Source organism: Nematostella vectensis, chromosome 12 (assembly GCF_932526225.1).
Source record: "Nematostella vectensis chromosome 12, jaNemVect1.1, whole genome shotgun sequence".
Taxonomy (NCBI): domain Eukaryota; kingdom Metazoa; phylum Cnidaria; class Anthozoa; order Actiniaria; family Edwardsiidae; genus Nematostella; species Nematostella vectensis.
Window position 1 is genome coordinate 4,475,067 of NC_064045.1, and position 17,585 is coordinate 4,492,651.

At 40.3% G+C, this 17,585-nt stretch overlaps 1 protein-coding gene across 3 annotated transcripts; it reads left to right on the forward strand.

The window, feature by feature from the left end:
- The first annotated feature begins 2,174 nt into the window (after nt 1-2,174).
- On the forward strand, nt 2,175-17,389 carry LOC5509622 (trinucleotide repeat-containing gene 6A protein). 3 transcript variants are annotated; one of them, XM_032378580.2, is made up of 21 exons: nt 2,175-2,425; nt 2,635-2,687; nt 2,914-2,983; nt 3,138-3,172; nt 3,318-3,351; nt 4,352-4,439; nt 6,291-6,363; nt 6,659-6,709; nt 6,913-6,978; nt 8,129-8,173; nt 8,655-8,708; nt 9,114-9,188; nt 9,265-9,341; nt 9,714-9,870; nt 9,966-9,987; nt 10,154-10,191; nt 10,721-10,913; nt 11,654-12,882; nt 13,724-13,781; nt 14,276-16,281; nt 16,540-17,389. In XM_032378580.2, exons 1-21 carry the CDS (start codon nt 2,362-2,364, stop codon nt 17,137-17,139), a joined length of 5,088 nt encoding a protein of 1,695 aa, XP_032234471.2. In that variant the 5' UTR covers nt 2,175-2,361; the 3' UTR covers nt 17,140-17,389. The 3 variants fall into 3 exon arrangements, with proteins under 3 accessions (XP_032234471.2, XP_032234472.2, XP_048575579.1); XM_032378581.2 differs by having other exon boundaries at nt 2,237-2,425; nt 8,132-8,173; XM_048719622.1 differs by lacking the exons at nt 2,175-2,425; nt 2,635-2,687; nt 2,914-2,983; ... (4 more) ...; nt 6,659-6,709; nt 6,913-6,978 and adding an exon at nt 7,229-8,059 and having other exon boundaries at nt 8,132-8,173.
- The last annotated feature ends 196 nt before the right edge of the window (nt 17,390-17,585 follow it).

Genomic DNA, 17,585 nt, shown 5'->3' on the forward strand with positions numbered 1-17,585 from the left:
GCTTGGATCTTAACGCAGGCAAGGCGGCGGCCTGAAAGAGCTGTAAGGATGGCAGGGCCGCAATGTCGCCAGATACCAAGTTCCAAGTTCTTATTGTTCTTGGTATGAAGGACATGCCAAACGCATTTACGTTTGCTTGCAACTGTCTATAGCTTATATCTGTCCTTCTGGATGTTCTTGTGTTCTCTTGGATGCTTGTCGGGAATGGAATTTTGACTATGTTGTTTTTGATCTTAAAAAACATTGATAGTTGCAGCATGAGGCGTCTTGTTTCCAGAGTGTCCCAACCTAGAGACTCAACCATTTCTGTAGTGCTGGCTTTATAATTGTAGTTGGAAGTTACAAATCGCGCGGCGCTTTTTTGTACCTGCTCGAGGAGGGAAACATCCTTGGTGGTGTACGGATTCCACACAGCGGCGGCATATTCAAGTTTAGGCCTGACTAATGTCATATAGGCACGTTCTTTAACCTCTCTTGAGCATGGTTTAAGGGTTCTCCTGATTATACCTAGTGAACTGCTAGCACTGCTTGCGATCTTAGAGCAGTGGCTCCCCCATCGTAGGTCGCGAGAACAGCGCACGCCCAGATAATCATGGGAGTCAATAAAAAAGAATATTTATTTTACCCAATTAATTATTAGGAAGAGAATTAAACTTATGATCCATAGCAATTATAAGGTGGTACTTATTTTGGGGGCGTTTTAAGGCGCCGGAATACGTTCTAAACGACGTTCTTAAATTTTAGCGTATATAAGAATATTTATATTACCCAATTAATTATTAGGAATAAGAGAATTACACTTATGATCCATAGCAATTATAAAGTGGTACTATGAGTACAATTTGATTCTGCATTTTAGAACGCATCTGGACTAAAATAGAAACTTTGCTCTGCTGTCTGAGCCTCGGCATGTTCTTAGCATGTTTTTAAAATTTGGTGAAATCTCAGGCTGGACGTTTTTATAAAGAAAGGTTCTTATAAAAAAAAAGAGTGTACCACTTTATATAAGAGGTTGGCCCATAGCGTTTGTTTGGAAGAATGGACTAATTTTTTAAAGCTATCGTTCAAGAGGGGAATGCCTCCTCTGAATTTTGTTTTGTACTAGCCCGCGTAGCAAGTGCTCGCTATCTTTTTTGCAGAAACTCCACGGGAAACGCTTGCTGGCTACGCAGACTAGTTTTGTACCGTCTCAACCATATTCCTACCGTGCATCCCTCCGGCAAGTCAACCTTCTTATTCAAAAATAAAAATACCAATCTCAGTACCGCTTCGTCTTAGGCATAGACAACAAATCCTTAATCCTTTCCTAATCTTTTTTAAAAACAAAGGATTACCGTTTATTAAGTTTCGATGGTCCGAGGGGATGCGTTCATTAGATAGGAAAGAATCATTAGAAAGGGGCGTTCTTTACAAACTATGAAAATGTAACAAATCCAACAGGCCTGTAACCAATCTCAAAATTTCACCGAGGCAAAGCTAGCCACTGGATGATAAATCCAACAAAAGCAGGTGTTTTATCTCATACTTTACTCTCATACTAATTGTGAAACACTAAACATCAAAATTTTACCGCCCCCTCCCCCCCCCCCCCCCCCCCCTCCGAGTGCCCCATTTGCCTGTGGCTGGCTACGGCCCTGCCCAAGTGCAGTGGAATTCTAGTCTCAGCCAGGATCACATTTTTTTTAATTTTAGCCTGCGTAACGCCACTCGCTTACCGGTGTTGATTAAGTAAGAAGGCAATCAAATTACCATTTATATTTCCAGAATTCCTATGTTGTTTGTTTTTCGTTCGAGTCGAAGTCGCCCTGCAGTTTTTTTGCCGCAACTGAGGCAAACCGGCTATGCCATGCTGACGAGTCCTAATAAGGACGAAACAGCTGTCCATGGTTGCCGAACTGCACGGGTAATAGACTGTGCTAGCGTCCCGTCTTGGCCCGACTGGTGCCAATGTGAGTATGCTGGGTGTATGCTAGTGTGCTTTAGTCCGTTTTTAAGCTGGCAGGGGGGGGGAGAGCGGGGAGGGGAAGGGCGTTTATTAGAGAAGGGCGTTCATTACAAACTTGTAAGCTTAGGGGGGCGTTCATTAGATCAAAGGCTTTCTTTAGATAGGGGGCGTTTATTAGGTCATTTACGGTAGTTAGAAAATCTCCAAACTTTTCGATCGTTTTGTGTTGTCGCGCCCTTTTTCAAAAGTTCAATAGAATCGGCCGCATTGCGTAGTGGGAAGGCCTTGTGTAGACACGTGACGTCATATCTTCCATGTCCGCCATATTGATTTGGAAGCGCTTGGGGACTCCATGTAACGTAAATCCTAAGTTTGGATAAAGATTTTCGTATCTATATGAGGTGCACGGCTAAAAAATGCCAAAGGATGATAAAAAGGAGTTCTTAAAGTCACTAGGAGTGGACACTTTATCGTCAGAAAGTACGTCGATGGGCACGTTTTGGGCTATTTATTTTCGCTGGTTCTAATAGAATGTAGAGGGCAAAATGGGCAGACAGGAAGAACGACTTGATTTGCAAGCAATCTTAGCTCTCATACAATGGGCAAATACTTGCTACCAGTTGCCATAGCTTACGGTGTTTTCTGGTTGAGTCATTAAGAATTCTAATGACGGTTTTAAATTTCCTTAGATGATATAAAAAGAGCGTACAAGAAAATTGCTCTACAATGCCATCCAGATAAGGTAAGGTGTTAGAAACCTGTATTTCGAACGCACGCGTTTTATACTCTCTACACCATAACTTGAGTACCGAATGACCCCTTTTTATTCTGTGTTTTTTTTTTATGTCCAAACCATAGAGTGAGCCACATTATCTTTCTTTGTAAACCAGTGTTTATGGTTTGATAACAGCATCGCGTAGATAGACTTACTCGACGTAGTTGTATATGGTGTCATTTGTATTTTGTAGAATCCTAGCGATACTTCGGCGCGAAAACAGTTCGAAGAAGTCAGTAAAGCATTCGAATACTTAGTCCATGGTAAGTTCGAACGATCTTCCTTTTTTTTCACACAAGGTGAAAGTGTTTTGATTCAACAATTTTGGAACTTGTATATTTAATTCCATAATATAAGCCATGTTGATGTCTCACGCAAAATATTCGAAACTGATTTGTTCGTTTTGTTATTGTTTAGATGGAATCAATGATAGTTTGAAAGACTATGACAAGGTAATTGTCCTTATTTTCTTGACCACCATGATATTACATTCAGTGTTCAAGATTTGTTTAAAATGATTCCTAATTTCGCCCTTAGAAAACAAAGACCTTTAAGTATATTCTAAAATCTTCAATGGTGATGCTTGTATTTTTGTAGGTTTTCTTCGACTTTCTTAGAGACATCTTATTCGGTAAGTTTCTAAACTCATGCCCTGTATTGTATATCTATAGACTGACGGTATGAAATTTAACTTCTAAACCGCCTGAAAGCTTACAATTCAAACACAATTGTAATCAAGTAGAGACGTTTTGTTATAGAAACGTTGAACACATTCGATACCAATTTTCTTTCACTTAATTCCATGATCACTCATTTCATTTGTTTTCATTGATCTTCTACAAGAAAGCATGTACCCCTACCTCCCTGTTAATTTTTTTATGTGCTGTAATTTTTACACAATGAAAATGTTTTATAAACATGAGCTGTTACTAATTTCATGTTGGCAAATTACCATAGTTATTCAGTAAACAGCGAAGCTATTTATAAAAATTTGGGAAATGTTTTTTGTTGCTTTTTTATTATTTAAGTTGTAAAAAAAAGTTACCTAAAGACTACTGCACCATGTTGGTGCATTGCTGGGGGAGGTGGGGGGTCTGGTCATTTCTACAATAACTAAATGTAACCTAAAAATACTCATCTTTCAAACTTCAAGTATTAGACCTCATAAACAGTCCATTTATTATCTTCCTTGAATTTTATGTACTCTCTTCTGTCCTTCTGAAGATAACTTTACTTTTTTAAATAAAATTCCACGCAATGAGTGGTCTCCACTCAATGGTTTTCCTCGCAGTAAATGTGTGTGGACCCCACTCAGAACCCACTCTGAAACCACGCCGAATCCACACTGGAAAATGTTAAAATACTTTCAGTTTGTACTGTACATTCCATTTGTTTTGGTGCTTGATATGGTCATCGGCATAGATTGATTTGTGGCTTGGTGCTCTGGATATCCTGCATGCTTTGTAGCAGTCTGCCTGGGTTTTAGACAGCTACAGTACAACATTATAGATTTACCTATAATTATTTCTAAAAAAAATGTATTGACAGAAAAACAAAAGGCGGAAAAACCTATTACGGAAACCATGATCTTGTTGAGTATTCCATCGTTATTAACCAACTTTTTCTCTCAGGTTCAGATGGAGCAAGTGATTTCTTTACTTATTTCTGTGGCTCAAAGCAACATTCTTGTATATCTACGGATACAGACCCAGATTTCAGGTAATGGTGTGAAGACATTTCTGTGTTTTATTAGAAACTGCTATATGCAGTTTAGTATGTATCAGACTGTAAGAACTGCATTCCAATTGGTTCTTTAATATGTGTGTTAGGCTGTATGTACTGAAACTTGGGGTGGTACTGTAGGGCTAGTGTCTCACACATCTTTGAGTGTTTAGCTGTAAGTACTGAAACTTTAGGTGGTAGCACATAGCTAATGCTTCTAGCACGTCTGTGTGTGTTAACCTGGGCTGTAAGTACTGAAACGTAGGTAGGCACTACATAGCCTACATAACCTGGCCTGCAAGTACTGAAACATAGGTAGGCACTACATAGGGTCAGTACGCAACTCTTACAAGCTGCAATTTGATTGGGCAAATGAACAATATCCATACCTCGACACAAAGAGCGAGAAGAATAGAGACAAAGCAGCTGCGTACTTACTCACTACATGGCCAATGTCAGCAAGTCTGTGTGTGTTAGACTGTCAGCATGTAAGGGTAAACATGGTACCCCAGGGCCTGTATCCCCCATATGTGTAGGTTAGGCTGTCCGGATAGAACCACATGGCAGGCTATCATTGGTTGTTTCCATTTGTGTATATGCGGTACTGACAAGGAAGGTTAAGCTGTAAGGGTCGTACCACGCCCAGTCCTCCCATAGGATCTATGTGTGTTAGTATATGCCATGCTGTCAATAGGGAAAGTACCACAAGTTCCTACTGGTTCTTTTATATCATCATTACAGGCTTTCACATCCTTACCCCAGAAGATGAAGGAGTCAGAGTCCTCAATGTTGAGAGTTAGAATTTTATATCCCCTGAAAAAAAAAACAGTTGATAAGTTTCCTGTTGCTTGATATGCAAAGCAGATACCACTCACAGATAGTATGGCAGTGCTCTTATCTGTTCACTCTGTGTTTATCTTAAGTTCTTAAGTCGCCTATAACTTAAAAAAATATAGCATCCAACAACTCTCTATGACATATACCTAGATATTCATATCAGCTACCTCTTTTTGTGTCATATAAACAAGTCTGTTTAAACAGGGCTTCTGGAATTATTTGGCTTTCTCCGCATAATCCACTAATTTCCGCGTAATCCCACATAATTTGGCTAAATTTTGAAAGACAAAACATTTAAGTGCACAGCTTATGTGTTTTTTTTTATTTCTCTTTAAAAAAAACATATATTCTTCGTAAGAGTGCGATATTTCGAACTGAACTTCGAAAACTAATAAAATGACTAGGCGTTCTTTGCTAAACTGTGAAGGCCTAGGACTAATAATAAAATACCTTTTTTAATTGGCTGGTGGCTAGGAGCCAATGAAAACTCGCCTAAGATATTTTCGCGCAAAAATAAACCTTTTCAAGTTATTTCGTGCTTTCAGTACGAAATGTAGTTTGGGCATAACAGTTGATTTTCCGTGTAATTTAGCGCATAATTCAGTAAAGAATCCCGCAAAATTTTGATTTTTAAAGAAAAATTATTGCAAAATTAGCGCGTAATGGTTGATTTTCCACATAATTTAGCACGTAATTTAGCAAAGAATACCGCGTAATTTTGAGTTTTTTTTCACGTAATTCCAGAAGCCCTGTTTAAAGGAAATTATTATGGTCATAAATGACATAAATACCAATTGTATTATGACATAAATACCAATTGTCTTATATTTATAGTGAGATGCCTACTTACAAATTTTAGACTGTTGCTTCAGGATGTTTTGTAACTCTTGTATAACATGCCACTATTGGTTCAGTATTTATGATGTTTCATAACTGATTCTTATTTGTTGGACTCAGCACCTTATAGGTGTACATGATAAACTAACCAACCAACATTTTGTGATTTTCCAGATATCAAGATGACGATGAAGAGGAAGATATTGATGGAGAGCAAGAGCTTGAGAGTTTACTGGAAATTGTTAAGGTACCCTCAAAAGAATTACTGCCTAAACCATGTCATGTTAAGCTAATTATTTTGTTGCTAACTTTGAGCCTCCCCTAGCTGTTATGTTTAGCCACTACCCTGAATTATTGTTGTGTTTTGCATAGAAGACAACTTGTTAACTTGCTTACAACCAAATAAAATTTAAAATCTAGTTACATATGCAGTCACTTGCTTGCTGTAAGTTTGAACCCTGCCCTAGCTTTGCCATCCTTGTATACTAGCCTGTTTTGTGGCATATTGTCTTTTTCGTAACTTTCAATTTTATGTTTTTTAGAACCGAAGAAAAAGAGGGAAGCCTGTTCCTGATGAGTTTCATGAAGAAAAAGTAAAAACATGGATAAAATTAGTTGGACCCATCCCCCCCAACACCAACACAACTTTACATATGGATCAGTTGATTGAATATTTTGTTTAATTTGTATTAAGTTTGAAAAATATTCAAAGTGTTAAGACTTCTAGCCAACAGTACTCTTTGCCAAATGTCATTTTTACCTTAAAATTGATAAACAATACTCCTTTTATTTTCAGCTGCAGGAACTTAAAACTAGGCTTTCACAGCATAAAGAGGATATGAAAAAGGATGGGTCGAAAAAGGTGCTTATACATATCAAAATCAGCTAATGTTGTATTATCTATTAGCATTATTCAATGTGAATGCATGCAATTAAAGATAAAACAACCCACTAGGACTTTTGCATTAATTGGCATTGAATATGGCTCATAGATTATAACTTAATAACATTTGAGCTTTGCCTCCAGTTAAGGTAATTCCCCTGCTTTGCACAGTGCACGCTTCTCTGCATATCAGTGCACACTCTTTTTCCTTCAAAAATGATGCATAAAGCTTGCATGCGAAAGATAAATTCCCCTATTTCAGCGACAAATGCCTAGAAAAAGTCACTCTCTAGCGCTAAATGGAAAATGTTTGCATTATTACAGTTTCTGAAAGAGCATGGGCACCCCATCCTTTTATTTCATAATTCCACTTCATATATCCTAAACAGTAAATAGACAAACTATGAAAGAAATTCTATATGACAAATTTTATTTCAGGGGAATGACCTTAAATAAATTTAATGACAGTTAGAACTCAAAAGATCCTCTTATTAATGAGGAAACTAGCTTTAAATGAGAAGTTTTCAAAGTTCCAAAAAAATTATTCAATATATTTTCTGTAAATTATAACTTAAAAGTAAGTGCAATGTTGTAGGTGCCCTTATATTAACAGCATTCCACTGTACTAATACTACATAAAGTAACATTTTTTTGTTATTATAATTGCGATCCAAAACTTTATTCCAAATACCCTTTATATGACTGACTTACCACCAAAGTAGTAGTGTAGAGAAATAGGTCACTATAAAACGAGGTGTTCATAATATTTCCCTGAAATTAATGTTCTAATCAATGCATGTGTATTGCTCTATGTATTAAGCCCAATAATGATGATCAAACAATAAAGGGATTATAATAACTAATTATCATACTTGATGCTCACTTGACCATGAGCAGAATTGATTATATCTCCCAAACATGAGCATTATTCAAGCAGAAAGTAATGTGTTACTCATAAATGTCTGAAAAGTGTGTTTTGTCTTCTGCCATAATCTAAATTAGACCCTGATCATTAATTCCTTGTTAGAAATATGTTGATATGAGTGATTGGATTGATGAGGTGGGTGCTATATGCCATTTCTAGATAACCTTAATTTGTTTTATTGCTAATTTAAATCCTTTTGAACAGCAGGCTGTGAAGAAAGGAAAAGCTGTATCTGTACCAGTAGCTAAGGTGAGAAGCCAATTCAAGAAAGTTTTCCCAGTGATGTTGCAGGTTGAATTCCAGAACACATAACTAGCATTTTTGACTCACTGAATCTTTATCAAGCAGACAAAATACAAAAATTGAAATAAATTGTGCTAATACAGTTATTGGCACGGTGTTAGAAATTATAAAACACAGTTATCAGTCTAGTTAAGTTTTTATTATCAAACATACCACAGTCTCAATCATTTCATTACTATCATAACTCCAGACACCTGCCAATTTTTACTTATCATTAATCAAATTGACAACTTCTCTTTTCACCATTTATTTATAATTCTCTTGTCTAAGCTTTGTCTTGAATGTTATCATTATATTGTCAGTGACCATAAATCCATCCATGTACTGAACCAAAAGATTACTGAATTGTTCTTTGCGTAAAGTATGCACCATTTGCAAAGATATGTGCTGCATGCTTATTTGATGAACATTACTCCTCTTGTTTCAGCCTAAACCTAAGAGCAAAAAACAACTATTGGCTGAACAGCGAAGAAGGGCTAAGGTACAAGGATCAAGGCATATATTTTATTAGGCTATAAAAAAGTATTTTATTGCTGCCTAAAAAACTATTTAAAAATGTCTGTGTATTTAAAATCTCATTAACCAATTAAAAAAGAAAGTATTTGATTGCCTAGAACAGCTATAAAAATGAAAATGTATTAAAAACCCCATTAACTTAATTAAAAGCATAGTTCTCAATGAATATAGCCCAAATATAAATGAATTAGAAGTATTTGAAAATTTAAAAAATTCTTTTAAAATGTATATTTTCGTAATGCTTTTGTACTTTAATAGAGCCAAGAATAAAAACTTTGGGAGAATGAATAAGTCTTTGTCACTATTTGAATTATGTACCTAAAGAAACTTTTGTAAGACACTTGAACCAAACTTATTCATTCTTTTTCAGGAAATGGAGCAGATTGCTATGGAACTTGAAGAGAAAAGAAAAGAAGAAGAGGAAAAAGAGAAGCAAAGAAAACAGGTGGGTGTGATGTTGCCCCTTAATCAAGATTTAGTTTTTGATGCTTCCTGTTGAATCAATGTGTTCTTTTTATCAGCTGGAGGTTGAAAAACAGAAGAGATTGGAAGAGGAAAGAATCAGATCACAGAATGAGGAACGTAAACGAAGGGAAAGGTATGAAACAAGATATTTGCTTTGAATATCAGTTGGAATTAAACAATACTATTTGCGCTGTCATAAAAGATGTTTCAATGCTTGAGAAATTATCCTGAATAGCCTATTTGAAATCATCAGAAAAAGTCTTTCAGGAAAAAAGTCTCAACCGATTTTCCAACATCCAACCCATGAAAAACCACAAACTGTGGTTTGTTAATGATGCAAAGTTTGAGTGACAGAAGCCAGATGCTGTTTAGCAGCCAGCAGTTGTTATGGAGATCACACAGAAATTTGTAAAATACCACAAGTTTTGCTCATCAAAAACCGATAGTATTGATATCACAATGATGTAGCGCAGACATCACACTGACGTATTGTCTTGTCATTCAGAGAGCAAAAGGAGCGAGAAAAACAACAAAAGCTGGATATGGAAAAAGAGGAGCGTCGTCGGAGACAGCAGGAAGAAGAAAAGAAACGAAGGGAAGAGGAGGAGAAGCGCAAGAAAGTGGAAAAAGAAAAACAGGAGCGAGAGAAGGCGGCAAAGAAGGTAAACATGTTTATGGTTTTTCCATGCTAGACTCTTCATAGATGTGATCATGTTAATGGAATCATTACCTAATTCTGTGCATTTCTGTATTTTAGGCTGCTTTGCAAGCTGCTAAAGGTAAAGAGTTTGTTTTTAACTTCTACTTGTCATCCAATTGATGGACTGATGCTTAACCCCACTCTTGCTCTCAAAAGCTCTCAAAATTTAACCAAGATTAGTCCATTGTTTGATCATTGCACTTTGTTTTCGTTTTCTCCTCACAACAGTATTTACTTTCTTATAGAAAAAGAGGAGCAAGCAAAAGCGGCTTCTAAAAACCAGGTTTGTTGTTAAAGGATACGCTCTCCATTGCCTGATAATTCCCGCTGAAAATTCCCATAAGCTTTCCAATGCTTGATAAATTCCTGTCTTTTGTTGTTCTGTACAGTTTGTTTGTGAACGTTGAGCAATATGATTAAGAGAGTAGTCCACCGCAAAATATTGTTTACCACATCAATTTTCATAGTTTTATATAGCGTTAGGTTATAGATTTGGATATGTGTTGAAATTAAGTTGATACTGATGGCACTGCCTTTTTCAAAGTTTGTGTACAGGGATGCTATGCAGTTGAAATTGACAACGAACATCTTAGGAAAAAATTTGCTTTTTAAAGAATTAAGATTTAGCTTAGGAAAAAATTTGCTTTTTAAAGAATTAAGATTTAGCTTTTAAAGCTTCCAATAACTTTTTTTGTGTGGAAACACATCACTAGTGGCATAATTATCTCTAAAATGACTGAAAAAACAAAGCTTTTGATGCCTATTTATAAAAGCTTGTTAATATGTCTTCAGCATTCAATTCATTGTTTCAGAATATTAAGAGACAGCAGCAGCAACAAAGGACAGATCAACAACAGTACCCTCGTGAAATCCCTCCTCGCTTTCAAAAGATGAAGAGACAGCAACAACAACAGCAACTTCAGACACCCAACCTCCCCCCTCCTGCACCTACAGGTTCTCCTGCACAGCTAAACAAATTCCAGTCAAAACCTCAACAGCAACCAGGTAGAGTATCCAAGTTATGTGAAAAAGAACTGATGAAAAAAAATACAGTACATCTATTTCAAATAAGGTTGTACTCGTAGAATCTAAGTGTCGTAACCCGCAGTGCTTTATGGGTATTTAATTAGTAAATAAATAAGTGTGAAAACAATGACAGGTTTAAAAAAGCTTTTGCATTCTTGGTTATGTACATCTTAATGTTAACATGGCGTTCAGAGACCAAGATTCAGCCATTTATACGTTACCCATGAACCACTGCGAGCTACGATACATTGATTCTTGGGTGCACCGTTAATCGAAAAAGGTGTATATGTATACAATTGCTACCGACTCAATGCATGCTTATTGTTTTTCGTGGGAGAAAGGTGCTTCTATTTAAACTAAATTTGTTAATAACATATATAAAAAATTGTTTCAAAATTTCTTCAAATACTTTGTTCTCCAATTTAGAATGAAAACAAAATAACAATGTTGCGGCTGAAAAGAGCTCTAAAGATAAAACCAATTTATAATACCCCTTTTTTGTGTACCACCAACAACACCATCTTTGTTGAGAAAATACAAAGCAAGCCAAACAATGCTGTAGCGTCAACAAGTCTACAACATTGCGCATTGCATAATACCATGCAACAAACATGGCAATATTTTATCCAATTTATATCCATTTATTTTCTTGCTAAACCGCAACATCAGTGTTGAAAATCTGACGGATATACACATCCATCTATTATTTATATTTTCAGTTGGGAAGAAAAAAGACCCGAATCGATTTGCATCCAAGGAATATGCTGATCTAGTTGATGAAGTTGACGATGCTGGATGGAATAAGGGTTCCCAATGCAAAGGGAGTGGATGGGAGGGTACATCTGAAGACTGGGAGGAAAATATCGCTGAGAAATGGGGAGCTGACAGACAGTGGGGCAGCAAAGAAGGCAGCTCCAACCAACTTGTTGTGGACAGGACTGACGGTGACTCTTGGCCGACTGTCGGCAGCAAGAGCGCCATTGGCGATAAACCTAACTCTTCGTTGGAAAATAGCAATTCTAAGAACTCTTCTGAAACTGTACCTGTTGGGACTATAGGTAGCAAACCTCCATCTTCTAACTGGAATAGTAACCGCAATTCAGGAGGATTACCTTTGTCTGAAAACTGGGACACTACTTGTGATGAGTCAATTGACCGTGCATTAGATGCCACTGAGTCTAAAGGAAGTGTTGGACCAGGGGGAGTAAACTGGGTTGGAATGGGGACGGGAGGGCTAGGTGGGATTATTGGTACACCGCTAGGCTGGGAACCGTCCAAAGAGAATCGTGACATAGACAAAACAGCTTCTAAATCGGGATGGTGTGGTGAGCAAAACTCCACTGTTGACTCTTGGAATAAAACACCCGGAAAAGGACCTAAAACACAAGTATTTGGAGGTTCTGCCCCCACCTGGGGCGGCACTCCCGCGGACTCTAGCTCTGCGTGGGTAGAGACATCTGGTACTGAGACTAATAAACCTAACTCTTCCGGTTGGAATTCTAAAGTCAGTTCAGGCTTATCTCAAGGGAACTCTTCCAGTATGGCTTCTGTGGACTCTACTGATAACAAACCTACCGATAACAAACCTGCCCCTTCCGGGTGGGGTGAGGCAGGGCCTAGTTGGGCTGTGCCAGCGAGTGTTACTGGTACTGCATGTTGGGATACTGCGACCACTACGTCTCCGAAGAAACCATTAGATTCTAAAGACTCTAAGCTTAGTCATGATAAGGTTTCGGGATGGCTAGAGACATCTGTCACGTCAACGTCCGTTACTGCAGACTGGAATGGGGATAGTAATGCGGACCAGGAGGATTATTATGAGGAGGCTTGGGACGGATGGACAACAGCCTCGTCTAAGCGCAATAAGGCACCTAAGCCCGCCCCCACTAACGACAGTAATGCCTGGATGAGCAGGTCACTAAAGCAACTGCTGGACATGGGATTTAAGGTGCAGTGTGACTTTGTTCTCCCTTTACCCAACAACACCAACATCAAACGGGAGGAACTCGTCACATTTTCTGTATATAAAAAATCTGCCCAGGAGATTAGATGCTAAGAATGCATGCTAAGAAAAGTATAATATGATCTATTTTTAAGATAGGGATAAGACATGACATGTTCTCAGGCTCATTTCTGTCTCATCGGGTTATTATCAAATGGTTCTGTCTTCTCTGACATGACGGAAAAACCTTGAAAACGCGCAATTCCAGATAGACAGAGAAGACACAATTTCTTACAATGGCTATAGGTTCCTTGAATTACGGACTGATTTTCAAAACACAAATAGCGTGAGGCCGAAGTCCATATAACCAGATTTTGGCTTTTTAAGATAATTTTTCCTTGATCATTATTGCCCTGTGTATCAGCTGAGGGACGAAAAGCTCAAATTTCAATGACATGTTACAAAAAGTCGCACTTGATATTTTGTTTGCTATAAGTTACTATGTACTCAGAGAAATTCTCCGCCTTATTCGATGTGAAATGGGCTTATTTGACGCGTCACGTCAAGTTTTTCCGTCATGTCGTTCTCTCCAATAAGCTAGGCTGGCTATGAATTTTGGATCCACCGTAGTGCCTAGTAACAATATAACTCATTTATATAAAGGTGTTCATCTCAGAGATGCGACTGGTATCTGGTCCCTTAACCAGAATGCAGGCCTTGACCCAGTGACTTTTTTGGGGGTGGGGAATGGGTGGGCAAGACGCATTGCACAAAACACAGAGAAAACAGTTGCGAGCAGGCTACTGGTCTCTGCTTAAAAAGATTTAATGCATGTTTTTCTTCACAGCAAGAGGATGCTGAGAAGGCGCTGCGTGCTAATCACATGAATATAGAGAGTGCAATAAGTGAGTATGGCATCTGTTGACCTTTTAGTAGATAAGGGGTCCACTCGAGAAGACGTGCCGTAACCTATGTTTCCTTTCGGTTATAAAAATGTTAAGAAGTTAATGTGACAAAGTACAGAGATTAATTTCGATATATTTTACAATAGTCCTCGAACTTAAATGCGACTACGAGGGCGAGAGGAATCATTGTTTTGGTAAAACTAGTTGTGGTCTGACCATTTGCCAATTGTGGCTTATGCGTTAGCATAGTGTACCAATTTTTTTTTAACAGAGAAAGCCACGAGTTGACCTTTTGCGACTTTTATTCTACTAGTAGGCCAACCAATCAGAATGAAGCATTAGATCACAAATGAGGTGATCACTGGTCGATGTGATTAAATCGGAAATACCGACTAGGGTTTGATGTTTGATGACCATAACATAACATGGCAATGGATGCGTCAATGTGATAGGGAACGTGTAGTAGAGATGACTGACATTCCATTTATCCGCAGGTGACTTGTTGTCTCTGACTGCTAGTCAAATCGAGGAAGCAAGTCGGGCATCATCAGCAAACACAGGTGAACCAGATCCTGCCGAGGCATGCCGCATGCAACAACAGAACACTTCTACTAGCAAACCGAACCGCAAACAGCGACGCAAGACACAGCAACAACTCCAACAGCAACAAGCAAAACAGGAAAGCAAACAAACAGATATTTATGATGCTAATAGTCAGTCTGGGTCTAGTGATTCTACCGTCAAGGACCCTAAAAGCGAATCAAATAAAGACGAGAAAGGCCAGGCAGCTGAAGGACAATCAAATAAGCCATCTAACCAAGGAGCATCTGATGGTAAAGGGAACGCTTCTAAGACTACTGAGAATTCCCCACATCTCTCTCCTGGAAAATCTAATGCAGGCCAGAAAAGAGCCACCACTGGATTAATACAGACCCCGGCACTGGGCACGCCAACTCCTATGCGTACACCCATGACACATCCTCTTCTGCACCAACAGTTTCTGCATCAGGTTCAGTTGCATCAGTTGCGGATGGCTCAAGGGGGGCTCCTCCAGCCACCGATCAACCCACAGCAGGTGGCCTTGTTGCAGCAGATGGCACAGCTCCAGATGGTCCAGCACCGGATAGCGCAACAGCAACTGACGCAGAAGCACAATATACAAGCCCAGCAGCAACTTTACCAGCAACAGCAGCAGATCGCCTTGATGATGGCTCAACTGCAGCAGCAGGTGATGCAACAGCATAACCACCAGATGGCTGGCAACCGCTTCCCCTCTCCAGGCTTCCAGCAGTCTACTCTTCCGCCACAGTCTTCGTCAGCTCAGCCAGGAACGCCACCTCAGAACGCAAAGAACTCAACAAAAGCACCATCGACAGAACCCTCTCAGAGTAAACCAGAGGAGCCCCCTAAAGCGTCCACTGCAGACAAGCCTGTTACGACTGTTGCATCAGGCGAACGTATTACCCAACAGTCGCCTGCACCACAGTCACGCCTTACTCAGTGGAAGCAGCCGCTCTTGCCAGACCCAGAGACATCGCATGGAGAGACATGGGGAATGCCAAAGATTGAGCAAATGAGTCTTTTATCTGGGCCAGTTGTGTCATCCTCCCTTGAACAGCAACACGGTGCACCCAATTTGTCGCCGCAGGCAAACAGGATTGCAGACCCTGTGTCAAGCAGATGGGGGGTCGATGCGTCCTTGAAGCTCTCTGCTGATCCTCCTGAGTTCAAGCCAGGCGTCCCATGGCGTCCGCGTGGAGAAGGAGAGGAAAAGAGTGGGAGTAGCGGATCAAGCATGGAATCCTCACCCCAAGGAATGCCTGCTTCTGGGAAAACTCAAATAACAGATAATCCAAACAAGCAACCAGGTTTCCCAGGGGGGTTCTCCTCAGCGTCTCAATTCCCTTACAGCATTGCATCTTCCCCTTGGCAAAACACTGAGCCAACGGACTCCTTAAACAAAACCCAAGCAAACCCTTCGTCTATTCGCCCTCCCCCTGGACTGAACACCTCTACTTCAAGTGGTCTTCCCGACACTCCGAGCATCGAGGAGCGGCCAGCGTGGATGAAGAACTTGATGGACGGTGGTACACAGCAGTCTTTTGCTCAGGGCCCTAATCCAGGGAACTTTCAGTTAGGATTAAGATTGGGCTTCTCCGCATCTGGAAACTCATGGAGTACACAAGATGGGATGTCTGTTAGTGGGTTGACGCCCAACTCTCAACCATGGGCCGCACCAGGTGGTCCATCATCCTCGTCTACACCATCATCCGACCCAAGTGCTGAGGCAGCTTCTAGTACTGCTAATGCTGTAACCTCGGCGGAGCAACTCAAGCCGCAAGATGAGGGAATCAGCTCATGGTCCACTAACCAGCCCATTCCATCCGCTGAGGAGAAGCAGCAACAACCACCTGTAGCCCAAGGGCCCAGGATGGGGTCAGGAAGGGGTGGGGCTAACCCCATGTCTACCTGGCTTGTACTAAGGAACTTGTCACCAAGGGTAAGAATTCCAGATTCCCATTCTCAAATACTACTTATTGTTCTGGCCATAGTGACCATGATCCATAAAGTTTTTTTTTCAAATTTAAAGGTCCCTGATATTTTAAGGATTAAAGAAATAGGACAAAATGGTCTACAGTCTACCAACTCTTCATTCACTTTTTAGTTAAACTACCTCATCCACTTTTTGCGTTTTTTAGGCTGATTGTTTCCCACTAAGTCTAAGACTAAGTCTTCCACTATTTCCGATTTTTTCCAGGCTGATCCTACCGCTATGCGTGCTGTATGCCAGCAGTATGGCCCCCTACTGACCTTCACCCTCAACTTAAGACACGGCAACAGCCTGATACGCTACAGCAACAAGGACCAGGCGGCAAGCGCGCGCAACAACCTTAACGGCATGATGGTCAAGGGCATGCAACTCATCGCAGACTTCGCCACAGACAGCGACATTGGGGGCTTCTTCGAGCAGACTCCTGACTGGAGTAACAACCCCATGCCACCCAACCCATCCTTCGGGAACCCCTGGTCTTTCGGCACTGTCGACCCAAATCGCCCACTTGGATCAACCCAGGGGCTTGAGAAGACACCCCAGGGCCCACCCCCTCAAATGCCAGCTATGGTCCCTCCTGGAATGCAGTGGGGCTCCTCTAGCCAGCTTCCGGCACAGCTGTGGGGGAACTCCCATCCTGGGGCTGCTACAGGTTTCCCTTCGCAGGTGCCTAGCATGTGGTCGTTCTCGGGTGGGGCTCCTCGCGATGTTGAGCCGCAGTCGGGGACAAACGAGAATGGACTTGTTAGCCCTTCCATGACCACTTTTCTGCCTCCTGGTTTATTGAACGGCGGAGAGTCTGTGTGAACCAAGCTCAACGCCAAGGTTTGCTTGGACATGGACTAAAACGCGTGTGAATCGGGCTTTGTGGTGCCACAAGTCTGGTATAAACGCAACGTATCAAGCATTCGCTAACGGACTGAAATAAAATGTGTCTGTGTTTGTTCGTGTGTTGTTACTCCGCTTTGTCCAGCCCTGGAATATGGGTATTGGCCATGAGCGGTGTGTGTTTGTATGGGTGTACTATGTTTAGCACTGATTAAAATATCGTTCTACATGCGCCTCCTTTCATTTGTCTCTGACGTGTCCATTGAAAACGTTTATTTTTGCGCAACCTGTTTTAAGAATTTAATTTCTCAATTTCTTAGTTAGAAGCATTGGGAAGCACTTATTAATATTTCCCTCTTAGGCGAGGCGCTTATTAAACACGAGGTTCCGTTATAAAAGGGATAGCTCCTCCCACCCCCGGGCTC

Coding starts and splice junctions, on each gene's coding strand:
- LOC5509622 (XM_032378580.2), top strand. CDS start 2,362: ATGCCAAAGGATGATAAAAAGGAGTTCTTAAAGTCACTAGGAGTGGAC. Junction 2,426..2,634: donor GGACACTTTATCGTCAGAAA/GTACGTCGATGG, acceptor AAATTTCCTTAG/ATGATATAAAAAGAGCGTAC. Junction 12,883..13,723: donor TGCTGGACATGGGATTTAAG/GTGCAGTGTGAC, acceptor TTTTCTTCACAG/CAAGAGGATGCTGAGAAGGC.